Raw genomic sequence first — 12,404 nt, 5'->3', positions numbered from 1 at the left:
CAGTATGTTAATACCAGCAGTGATCCTCTCAAGATACATTATTTTACAACAAAATTTAGGTGTAAAGCAGTGTAAATGATATGCTACCATGTTTTAGGTTAAATACATAATATAAAATGCAGCATTTTAACCATTTGTAAGTGTACAATTCAGTGACGCTAAGTCTCTTGACTGTTGTGCAACCATCACCACTACTCATTTCTAGAATTTTTTATCTTCCAAATAGAAACTCTGTGCCCAACAAGCAGTAACTACCCATTTCTTCCCTGGTAATATCTGTCCTGCTTTCTGTCTCTATGAATTTTGCCTATTGTAGGTAACTCATATAAGTGAAATCATGTGATATTTGTCCTTTTGTGTCTAGCTTATTTAACTTTAGCATAATCTTCTCAAGGTTCATCCAGGGTGTAGCATGTATCAGAATTTTACTCCCTTTTAAAGCTGAGTAATATTCCATTATATGTATATATAACATTTTGTTTGTTCAGTCATCTGTTGATGGCCATTTGGGTGGTTTCTGCCTTTTGACTGTTGTGAATAATGCTGCTATGAACATTGGTGTACAAGTGTCTAATTGAGTTCCTATTTTCAGTTCTTTTGGTTATTTTACCTAGAGGTAGAATTGCTGGATTATATAGCAACCTGTTTAACTTTTTGAGAAACTGCCAAGCTGTTTTCCATAGCAGTTACAGTATTTTACATTCCCACCAGCAATGTATAAAGGTTCCAATTTCTCCACATCCTTGTCCACACTTGTTATTTTCTGGTTTATTTTTTTAATACGATAGCCATCCTAATGGGTGTGAACTGGTATCTCATTATGGTTTCAATTTGCATTTCCCTAACAGTTAATGATGTTTAGCATTTTTTCATGTGCTTCTTGTCCCTTTGTATGTCTTCTTTGGCGAAATGTCTATTCAGATCCTTTGCTTGTTTTATAATTGGGTTGTCTGGTTATTGTTGAGCTATTGGAATTCTTTGTATGTTCTGGATACCAGACTTTTACCACAGATATGATTTACACATATTTCTTCTATGGGTTGCCGATTCACTTTCTTGAGAGTGGGCTTTAGAGCACAAAAGTTTTTCATTTTGGTGAAGTCCAGTTTATTTTATTTGAGTGCTTGTGATTTTGATGTCACATCTATGAAACCATTGCTCAATAGAAGGTCATAAAGATTTACACCTATGTTTTCTTCTAAGGGTTTTATAGTTAACAGCTCTTACGTTTGGGTCTTTGATCCATTTTGAGTTGCATTTTGTATACGGTGTGAAGTAGGATTCCAACTCCATTCTTTTGCATGTGGAAATTCACTTGTCCCAGCACTATCTGTTAGAGACTATTTTTCCCCCATCAAATTGTCTTGACACCCTTGTCAAAAATCCATTGCTTGTAAAAACCCAATTTTGTGGATTCTTATCTAGACTTTTAATTGTTGATTTGCACACCTTATCCTTATGCTTGTGTATACCTTTTAAATCTGACTTTTGAATCATGTGAATGTATTCATTCAAAAATAATAAAAATTTAAAATAATTGTTAGCTATGGCCACAATTTACTCCTTTAATTTCCCTCCAATTTGTCTTTCAGGAAAGTGCGCTGTGTTGTCATTCAAGGACTTCCTCTCCTGCAGACCAACTGAGATACCAGAAAATGACATTCTGCTTTGTGAGAGCCGCTACAACGAGAGTGACAAACAGATGAAGAAATTCAAGGGACTGAAGAGGTTTTCACTCTCTGCTAAAGTGGTAGATGATGAGATTTATTACTTCAGGTAAAATTTGAAAAACAGAGGAGGAAAGAGCACTTCAGCTCTTAAAAGGAAAACTGATATCAAAAAAGTGTAGACCATGGTGGTTTTTTGTTTTTATTAAGTCTTAAACTAGAGCAGTATACATTTCAAAGAGAAAATATTAATTCAGCTAAAAATTAAAGGAAAATCTTCATAATCTGCTGAGATGTGGTAACTGCCCTTGACGTAGACTCCAGTAATTGTAATATGGAGGCAAAATTCCTTAGTTCTGGATTATAGCCTGTCTATTAAAAGATTGCCTAGTTTTCCACAGTACAAAAATTCTTTTCACTGTATTATATGGGCAACTAGATCCCAACTTTGGACCCAGTACTTTTGTGGGTATTCAGCACCCCCCTTTAAAAACAAACATCCATAAGTACGTGTAACTTTTAAGTTACGTGTAACATTTAAGTTCTTTCCTTTGCTGATTTAGAGTATACATTGCAGATTGCAGGAAGTCTTTTTTTTTTATTTACCTATTTGAGAGAGAATGAGGGGAGGAGCAGGAGAGGGACAAGCAGACGGTGCACTGAGCTCAAAGCCCAACACAGGGCTCAATCCCATGACCCCAAGATCATAACCTGAGCCAAAACCAAGAGTTGGACGCTTAACCTACTGGGCCACGCAGGTGGGCCAGGAAGTCTTTTCTAAATATTAAGGCAGAGCATTGCTTTCTGATCAATCCTGGAGTGGTGTTTGGTGATTTTATTTATTTATTTACTTATTTACTCATTCATTCACTCACTTCTTTCAGAAAACCAATCGTTCCTCAGAAAGAGCCCTCACCTTTGTTGGAAAAGAAGATCCAGTTGCTAGAAGCAAAATTTGCTGAGTTAGAAGGTGGAGATGATGATATTGAAGAGATGGGAGAAGAGGATAGTGAGGTCATTGAGCCTCCTCCTCTACCTCAACTTCAGACCCCGCTGGCCAGTGAGCTGGATCTCATGCCCTACACACCCCCACAGGTGACAGTGACAAGTTCCTGGTACTTGTCTTACTCTCAGCTTTGGTTCATAGCCCACTCAAGCGAAGGGAAGGAGACATCCAGCCCCCACATATGTGAGCTTCAGCCTGGAATTCTGCAGAAAGAAGCAGATTTTTTCTTCTTTCTTGATGCCACTAAGCATTTTAAATTTAATATCTTTTTAAAATGTGCATAGATAACTTTTTAATGGCACGTTTGGTTAGAAAGCTCTCCCTGCCTTATGTTAAAGGAGAGCAATGAGGAGTGGCATCACCCTGTTACTGTAGCTTTTATGGTCCATATCTTTCCCGTCTCTCCTCCTGTAAACCCTCATCTCGGTGGAGGTGATCTCTGTTGGTATTTTTTTCTCATTCAGAATTTTCCCAAGACATAATTGTGAGGTCACCATTACAGATTATAGTCATGGAATTCAGTGAAATTTTCATTTATTTCTTATATGGTAAGCAGCAAGGAAGAACTCTTTTGACCAAGGAGATGGCCAGCTATAAATTAAACGTGTCTGCAAAACAGTAACTATTGAATCACATGTTCCTGGCTTCCAGAAACCTTGAGGAGTTAACCAGATGCAATGTCTGATGCGCTATAAGAGCTTTCTGTCTTACAGTCTACCCCAAAGTCAGCCAAAGGCAGTGCAAAGAAGGAAGGCTCCAAACGGAAAATCAACATGAGTGGCTACATCCTGTTCAGCAGTGAGATGAGAGCTGTGATTAAGGCCCAGCATCCAGACTACTCTTTTGGGGAGCTCAGCCGACTGGTGGGGACAGAATGGAGAAACCTTGAAACAGCCAAGAAAGCAGAATATGAAGGTAAATAGAGACTAGGCGCAACTGTCTCAGCTTTCTAAGCAAGGGGGTGTTTTCAGGAATGCACGTGCGTAGACAGGTTTTACTCTCTTGTTCTTACCACTTGCACATGAACTTTGTGTTGGGGACTGTCTCAGATGCTCCCATCTAGCACTTTAAATGCCAGCCTTGTCCTGACTGAGCAAGCAGTGCCCCTGACTTGGCCTTTGATCCTGGTGGGGTTGTTTTGTTTTGTTTTTTCTTTTTCCCGAAAAATTTCTCCAAAATTTTGCTATTAAAAATTGCATGGTTTCTTCTTTCATTGAGTCCTGTGAGCACACATGTGTTGAGCTGGGGAATGATTGTACAAGGATGTTAAATTAGAATTTTGGTTAAAATTCATCTGAAAGGGGGCTTTCAAAATCAGGATCGATTGTGGCTCTTGATAAGCCACATGTTTAAGCTCCAGGCTGAGGCTTGGCTGAAAGCGCTTCTTTTCCTAGGCCAGTCCTGGCCTGTGCTATGTCTGCATTCATAGCTACTTTTAAGGCACTTGAAGTCTCTCATAAAGCTCAATTGCCTTCATTTTCCTTTTACTCTATAATTAAATCGTTTTGGGCCATGAGCTATCATTTAAAGATTTGGTGGTTCTTAGCCTTTAGGGACAAGTACTTGAGAGAGATTTTGGGTTTTTTTGTTTTGTTTTGTTTTTAATGTCAGGCATACCTGTAATAAATGAATAATGAACATTAGCTTAGGCAGGACTCTTGCCTTTGGAGCTCTATTTTTCCATTTGGAATTGTATATAATGGTTCATTTTGCCAGTTTAGAACTGTCTCTCAGTGGTTCACCACTGTGGTCAACCATTACTCATTTTGGCCAGGTCTAAATCCATTATTTTCCAGTAAACATAAAGAAATTCATTATTAAGGCTGCCTCCTTTATTGAAGTTTATGGTGTTTCCAAAGAAATTTTTAAAAAAAAGATTTTACTCCTTTCATTTATACCAGTTGATTGATAATTATAAAATTAACTGATAGACTTCCCCAAAGATTTTCTGCAGAATCCTAATCCTACAAAATGTTCAGCCAGAAAAACCTGTGTGGCAAAACCAGTTTGAGAAGTACTCTAGACACTTTGACTCTTGGAAACTTACAGTGCATATTCCCATATTAAAGTCTTTAAGACCTACAGTAAACACCTGTTTTTTTTTCAACTGGCATTTTCTGGAACTTGACCAAGTATTCATATAATACCTTTTAATATCGTAAAGAACAAATAATTTGCAGAACACTCTTTAAGAAACTCTAGTCAGTTCCATAAGAACCTCAAACTTTGGGGAAAAAAAAAAAACACCTCGAAATTTGTAGAGCTTTGATATTTCTGACCTTAATGAAAGTTAAGACCAAATATATCCCTCCATTGGAGGAGGATTGGAAATAAAGCTCACGTGGGTGTAAAGCCCAGTCTAGAGCAAATAAAGCCCAGACTATGGCTGGTTTTTTAGACTTGAACAAGAAAGACAAATGTATCTGGATGTAGTATAAAAGTAAAAACCCTGAAGCAGGGCTGAAGAGAGGGAGAAATGATGGCTTCTAGGGAAGTCTCCCAAATTCCAAGGAAAGTGTGAAATTCAGGGAAAATTGAGTGAGATGAGTTGTGTATGACTCAGCAGTGTCTGCCTTTTGTTGTTTTGACCAAAACCCAATTTGGGTTTGAATTCAAAACCCAAAGTTTGGAATTTGGCTGGCTTCATTTAACAATTCTCTATTCCAGCACAGCCCGTTGGGCTCTTCCCAGAAAGAGCCAACACATAGCCAGTCCAATATCTGATGCACAGATCTGAATTTTTCTTTTTTCAACTTTTTTTTTTTTTTTGCTCTCCCATTTTACTGTCATTTGTGTAATGAAAATACTAGAATTTAATGTGGGGGTCTAGGTCATTCAATGTTTTTTTTTTTACTGCTAGCAAAAGGAAATGGGTTGTTCAAATGGCCTTTGTCCCTCACACTCATTGTACAGAGGATCTGTAAACTGGGACAGTGTTAGTGAGTGATGACTAGCCTATCTAGGCAACTCTGTCGCAGCCTAGGAAGCTTTGACTTGCTTGACTTTCACATTCTTACACACTAACGGAGGACTGGAGCTGTTGCTTCTTGATTCTCTATAAAGCCATGGGATCTTGAGCTATTTTCCACTCCTTAGATCAGCCAACAGTAGTCTTTTGAATTCCATGTTGGAGGGTTAATGTGTGGCAGTGGAATGTGCTGTCATGAGTCAGGGCCACATGTTGCTGGTTCTCTCTGTAGCCTTGGACAAGTCACTACCTGTCTCCCAGCCTCATTTTGCCCCTGTGAGGAGTTGAGGAGGCTTTCCTATTTATGAATGGTGAAGCAAAATAAGCCCTGTATTGTGGGTGTTTGGGGAATACACATTTCTAGAGTTTTCTAGTAAGGGTCCAGGCTGCTAGCTCCCAAAAAGACTGGGAATGTGATCGTTGGGGACTACTGGCTATGGAGGTGCAAGACAGGGCAGCTCAGCGGAGTAAGGGCTGTAGCAAGGCGTGTTCCACAGCCCAGAACTGGCACAAGCAAATGCTCCTCTTGCATTTTGGATGAAATAAGAGCGAATCCTTGGAACTTTTGCTGATTTAGGATGATTTATGGTCAGTATTGAACTGCTCAGCTTCAGGAAACCTGGTTCTCTCAGTACATATCCATTGCTTCATATGTGTATACATATTCCCTGCTTTGAATGACTGTAGCCTAGAGTATCATACATTTTTTTTCCATTGGGGTTTATTAAACATGACCTCTTGGCTTCATTAGGGTATAGGAAGTAGTGTTTATTTTCCCTAAATCCTTGTGGAGGAAGCAGTAAGCTACTTTTCCCTTACAGAGTTAATTTTCTTCAGCTGCTAAACCCCATGACACTTATGACAGGAGTCCTCAAATCATAGTAAAATTGGGTGCAAGAAATCAGGAAAGTAGTGTAAGTAACAATTGTGCCAAAAATTATAATGGGCCATGGAATCGCTTCATGTTGAAATTATAAATAATTTGTAATGCTATTAATACTAGAATAATGGTAGCGCTTCTCATCTTCAGGGTGCCTTGTGAGATTAACCACGTTGGTTACGCTGGTGACGTGTTTAAATAAAACCTGTGCTTTCTGAATGTGTGTTGCAGTCTTAACATTCTTGAAATCTTTGCAGACCAGTTCTCAAGATGGGATAGGAAAGCTGGACTCTAGGTTACCGAGTGAAATCGGCCCGACTCCTCCTGTGTTGAGACTAGTCATCTACCGTTCCTTCCGTTGAGACAGAACTGTTGCCTGTGTTTTTACTAGTCCTGTTGAATGCAATGGATGGTATTTTGAATTCCTGGGTTAAAAACAGAATTGAAAATCTGAAATGCCTTTACAGAGCGGGCAGCTAAAGTTGCTGAGCAGCAGGAGAGAGAGCGCGCAGCACAGCAACAGCAGCCGAGTGCTTCTCCCCGAGCAGGCACCCCTGTGGGGGCTCTCATGGGGGTGGTGCCACCACCAACACCAATGGGGATGCTCAATCAGCAGTTGACACCTGTTGCAGGTAAAAACAGGAGCTAAGACCATTTTTTTCCACTTTAAGAAATTCCTTCATTTTTTTTTTTCTCCAATGAGGAGTAGGCCACAGTCTCTAGGCTTTTCTCATGGCAGAGTCAAAGTTTGAAGTCGTCCATGTCGTCCTTATATCGCCTCTCCCATATGGGCAATGCCTCCCCTCTGCCCCAGAAATGGGCCCTGGGCCCAACCCTGGGAATTGGTAGGGAGCAGCTCTAGCCTGGCTGTGGACATGGTCTGGCGATATTCTCCACCCCAGACTGCTCTTGATGTAGAGCGCTATAGCAGAACACATAAACAGACCCTGAATTCTGTTCTGGAGGGACTCCCGAGAGAAAACACAAAACTAGCGTTCAGGTGATGTCGATTCTCCCGTCTCATTCCAGTATTCAGTTTGCCTTGTTCTGCTGCAGCCATCCTTAAAAGACTGACCATTTAAAAGGATTTTTGACAATGAATTGTAAATCCTTTCTTGGTCACTAGTGTGCATGACTGCTAAGTGGAATACAAAGTCCTTATTCAATTCATTGTGCCCACTCTGTAATGCTTTTCTATTTAATTACATTAAACTGCATTTTCTGTTAGTATCCCAGTCACATATTTTTAAAAAAAGACAAGAAAATGATGAATGTGGTTTGCTTGTGTGTGTTGTCTCTGGTTCTGGTGGCCATAGCAAATTTGGCTATTCTTGGATTGAATATCCTCGTCTGACCTGTCTCCAGTGAGGAGCCCGAAGACCACTTCTCGGGTCCCTCCCTCGTGATCCCCCTAGGCCTGGGGAGGTCCATACAAACCACCCGAGTGTCTTCTTAAGCAAGTGGTCTGACCTCTTTTCGCAGGGAGTCCAAGACAGTGTTGTTCAAGGCAGGCTCATTGGGATGCTGTTTTTGTATTTGCTTTTGAAGGAAGAGTAGCATAGGGTAACTTCTCCATTGTCGCTCCTTCCTTTTGTGATGGCAGGTTCTCAGATGCACTGTCGCTGAGCTCAGCACTTGCACTCGCCAGAGCACATCTGAATCATGGCTTTTCAGTACTTTCAGTGTAACTGACGTTGATCTAACAAATCTCATAATCGCCTGCTCTATTCCATGGCCCATTTTGGTTAACGGGGTTCCAGAGGGTTTTAGAAATCAGGCCTTGAACATGGGGACTTTGAAAGTTAGAATTCCCTCGTTGATGTCCTGTTTTGTTCTGTTTGATATGTGATATTGTAGCACTGTGCCCTAGACTAAAAAGCCCGGGGACACATTAACAAAATGAATTCAAACAGCTAAAAACATTAAAACACAGCAGCTGCAGCATTTTAGCTCCCTGTTGGGGAATAACATCACAGCGCTCTCATGGGTGAGGAGGTGGGACCCCTTCTAGAAAGACCCTGCTCCATTATTAAGCATATGCTGCCCAGATTCCGAAGGGCCATGGGAGTGAAGGGCAAGCAAGTGTTCTCTACAGGCACCAGTCTTTGGTCCACAGTGGGAACTTTGCAGCTGAGAGGGTGATTTTTCATGGGTTTACAGATTGCTTAGGGCCTAAGTCTTAGCCTTGTTGCTGTCTGAGACCAGCTTTGCTTACAAGCATTAAAGCTCATTTGAACACATGTGACTGGGATAATAAGTGCCAAAGTACAGTTTAATGAAGACAAGTGTCATGTCTTTCAGTTCTTAATAATTTCTTCAACCACAGCCCATGAAGGCTGCGTTCAGATGGGCTTTTGTAATTGAAAGCAAAGCCTCCTAACTTTCTTAAACTCCCACCTACTTATCCCTAAAGCTGTATCTGATGGTGTGGTTAAAAGGCAGTTTGGTAGCTTTGGATCTCCTATGTTTAAGATGACAGTGTCTGTACAAAAGTAGTTTTTACTCTCTGAACTCTCATTTTTGAAAAATGAAACTCAATCCTGTTTCATGTATAGAGGTATTATTTAAAATTCGCTTTACTGGTTTGTGTAATTGTAAGTTTTTCAGTCAGCTTAGATATGACTAACGAAGCAGGCTGAATCAATCTCACAATTTTCAGTAATTTTATAGCTTCAAAAGACTAAACAATCTTTATAAACAAGTACCTTTCAAATAATCCTTGAGGGAAAGTCAAAGAGTAAAATCCTTAGAATCTGGAGTTTCCACTGTTTCCCAGGGTCCCTCTACAAAGAGTATTTTATAAAAATGAGCTTTGGCACCAGTCCCTCAAGCCTCCCTTTGTGCAAGAAGCTGTGACCAAAGATGATTGCATTTTTGGGGGGAGTCTTAGGTTCTGTTTATTGTGATAATTTCAAATCCCAGAAGAGTCAAGTTGTTTTTCTTCCTTAAAAAAAATGTCGTGTGGCTTTAAAGGTCTTTTATAGGTGAGTTTTTGACATTTTGAAATTATTTTCTTCCTTTCACTCCTTTTGCCAAAAGTACTTGTTTCTTGAAACTCTTCCCTAGCCAGCAGAAAATATTTTGTGTTGTGAATATGCACTTTGAAAATAAAGGAATAAAAGCCTCTGTTCACAGAAATTCTGTACCTCATTTAAAATGTTCCCTATTAACCGAAGGTCTATGTGAGGGCTTTTGTGAACTCGGAGACAGAAGTGACAATTGCATTTTCTCATGCCAGCAGAGCCTGATTCTCCAGCCATTCCTTCTGAGGTCTGCGTGCCCACTACCAAGTGACCTGGGCTTAGTTTGGCTTGGGAGGGTTTAGGTTTTATCTTTATTTTACATGTTTTCTGAGATCTAAAGATGAAACATCATCCATTGTGATGGCTCTTCTCTGTTCCCCAGCTCAAGCCCGAGCATGATCCATTTATACCAGTAGTGGTGGGGCTAGAAGGGAGGAGGAAGCCTTGAAAAACTCTCAAACCCCCCTTGCCCCACCCCCAGCTGGAGAACCATGCTTTGTGATCAGGGCTGTGCGCCTCATTTCCCTCCATTCCAATTTCCCCTCATGTGTACCCATGATAGGCATATGAGTGTGGGCAGAGTGGAGTGATGGGGTTTCTACTGATCAATTAGAACCGCAGTCGCAGAACTGGTCACTCTGTTTGAACAGCTTGCAATAATCATGACCTTGGGAAGGCTGTTACTGGAACTCCTCTTTATTATTATTTAACTGAAAACATGCAGCGTATTTATCCCAGGGAAAATAACTACAAATAATAATATACTAAGTACTAATTCATCCACAGATGTTGGATTGCATATTTGTAACTTTTTATTTTGTTCATTATTGCAACAAAATAATTACACTAATTGCCGTTATATCATGCAGTACTAAGGGCGCTTTATTCATTGGTAGTGCATGTGGGGGGATTTGTTATTACTTAGCTCATGTTGCATGTTAATGATGCATGTCTGAAATTTGTTGTGTCCTTCAAGGCATGATGGGTGGCTATCCGCCAGGCCTTCCACCTTTGCAGGGCCCAGTTGATGGCCTTGTTAGCATGGGCAGCATGCAGCCACTTCACCCTGGGGGGCCTCCACCCCACCATCTTCCGCCAGGTGTGCCCGGCCTCCCGGGCATCCCACCACCGGGTAAGAACTTCATCCTCGTTCACTCATTAATCTCACCTTCATATTCTCTTTTTTCCTCCCTCAGCCAGTTGTTCCAGGAGGTACCTGCTGCCCACTATGGGCAGGCCTGTCCTCACTGAGAATCCCAGGGCTGTCAGCAGCAGGGCCTGTCCTGTGTATTGAGCAGGCAGCTCAGCACCCGTGTCCCTGGGCACCTGACTGCCTAGTGGCAGCACAGGACACATGGCAGAGACCAGACTCAGCAGACCACGGGGTAGAAGGCCTACTCGCACACCACTCAGACAATTTGACATGTGCTCAGAAAGCCAAATACAGCCTAGAAGGCCATGCCCTCTTTATCAGTGAATGAGGTTTCCCAAATTGCTAGTTCCGAGTCACATATAAAAGCACCTTTGGTCCTGAGTGCACTTCTTCCTCTGGTTCAGTTCTCATTGAAAGATTGTCTTCTTATAGAATCCTTGCTTCATCTCCTGCTTCTCAAACAGCCCTTCTAAGGGGATTGCAGAGTCACTGATGATGATGAAGAAATCCTTCAGTCAGTCATTCTAGGAACAAAAAGGAGGGAGGGAACAAATTTGCAATGAACACACTTTCTGTATGTGAGTCCCCTAAGAAGTATGACATAACATTTTAAAGAGCAGCATAGCCCCACCCTACTGACTGTGGACACTGATTTCTCTCTCAACAGAAGCTCAGAATTTATTTTATGTGGAAACACATAAATGAAGTTCAGGAAGCGCTAGAGGTTTACTTTATAATTAGTAGTTGAAATATTGTGAAAGGAAAATCACAGGCTCCCGTATTAATTGCCATCATATGCAAAAGAACTGGGCTTTAGCTATAATCTGGTTGGAGGGAATGTGACCTGAAGATAACTTAGAATAGCATTTGGTCATTATCCAGAATATCAGCTAAGGGCCTGGCCCAGATGACAAAATGTAGAGATGTTAGATTTGCTTACACCAGTAGTGGGTTATATGGAGTTCCCCCAGTGGTCCCTCAGAGGTACACCCAGTCCAGCAGTGTGCAGGGTAAGTGAGCCTGGGGCTTGGTCTAGAGCCTCCAGCCACACTCCTGTGAGTATTGCTTAGAGAATGGCCAGAACTCCATGCACACGTTTGATCCAGATGTACCCAGAGGAGGAAATGTTTATGGGAGTGGGTGCTTCATTATGGAAACAATGGACTGTGTGTGAGTTGCAGTGCCAGTCAGTCATAAAATGGGTGTGCCCGTGTGGCAGGTAGAATTGGCCTTCATTCTCTGCCCTCTCACCCTGGCATAGGGTATCTGACTGACTCAGACCAGGTTGGAGTTGACTTTTAGGTGTATGTGGTACTCACTGGGAGCCACGTCTAAGGCCAGTACCCTTTAAGTAGCAGATACCTTTTGGTGGGTATCGGGCATACCGTGTCCCTTTCCCCATCTTCGGGTTCTAAATTGCAATTGAAGGACGGACACACACACACACACACACACACACACACACACACACACACACACACTTGATTTTAGGGAGACAACGAGGAACCCCTCTTAGTGCCCACACGTGTACGCATGTGGGTGTGCACACACACACACACAAACAGGCATCCGTCGGTTTAGGCTTTGAGGCGAGGACTCAGGGAACTCTGGTGACTCAGTCCACATTGTCACTGACTTCCCCCTTGCATGGCATCTGTAAACAGGAAGCAGGGACGGGCGCTCACACAAGCACAAACATGCACACGC

At 41.6% G+C, this 12,404-nt stretch overlaps 1 protein-coding gene across 18 annotated transcripts in view; it reads left to right on the top strand.

Annotated features, from left to right (window-relative positions):
• PBRM1 (polybromo 1) overlaps window positions 1-12,404 on the top strand; it is a 113,217-nt gene that overhangs the window by 93,774 nt on the left and 7,039 nt on the right. For 9 of the 18 annotated variants that reach the window (XM_073901328.1, XM_073901325.1, XM_073901327.1 and 6 more), the window contains 5 exons: window positions 1,593-1,776; window positions 2,552-2,762; window positions 3,387-3,588; window positions 6,989-7,153; window positions 10,521-10,676. In XM_073901328.1, the coding sequence (XP_073757429.1) occupies window positions 1,593-1,776; window positions 2,552-2,762; window positions 3,387-3,588; window positions 6,989-7,153; window positions 10,521-10,676 (918 nt within the window). The remainder of the gene's footprint in view (window positions 1-1,592; window positions 1,777-2,551; window positions 2,763-3,386; window positions 3,589-6,988; window positions 7,154-10,520; window positions 10,677-12,404) is intronic. The other 9 variants (XM_073901342.1, XM_073901341.1, XM_073901339.1 and 6 more) reach the window with 2 other exon arrangements.

The sequence above is a fragment of the Callorhinus ursinus genome, unplaced genomic scaffold, assembly GCF_003265705.2.
Source record: "Callorhinus ursinus isolate GAN/ISIS: 27379988/994484 unplaced genomic scaffold, GSC_fseal_2.0 scaffold15, whole genome shotgun sequence".
NCBI lineage: Eukaryota > Metazoa > Chordata > Mammalia > Carnivora > Otariidae > Callorhinus > Callorhinus ursinus.
Note: the sequence above shows the minus strand (reverse complement) of the source record. Positions and strands in the feature narration are given on the sequence as shown.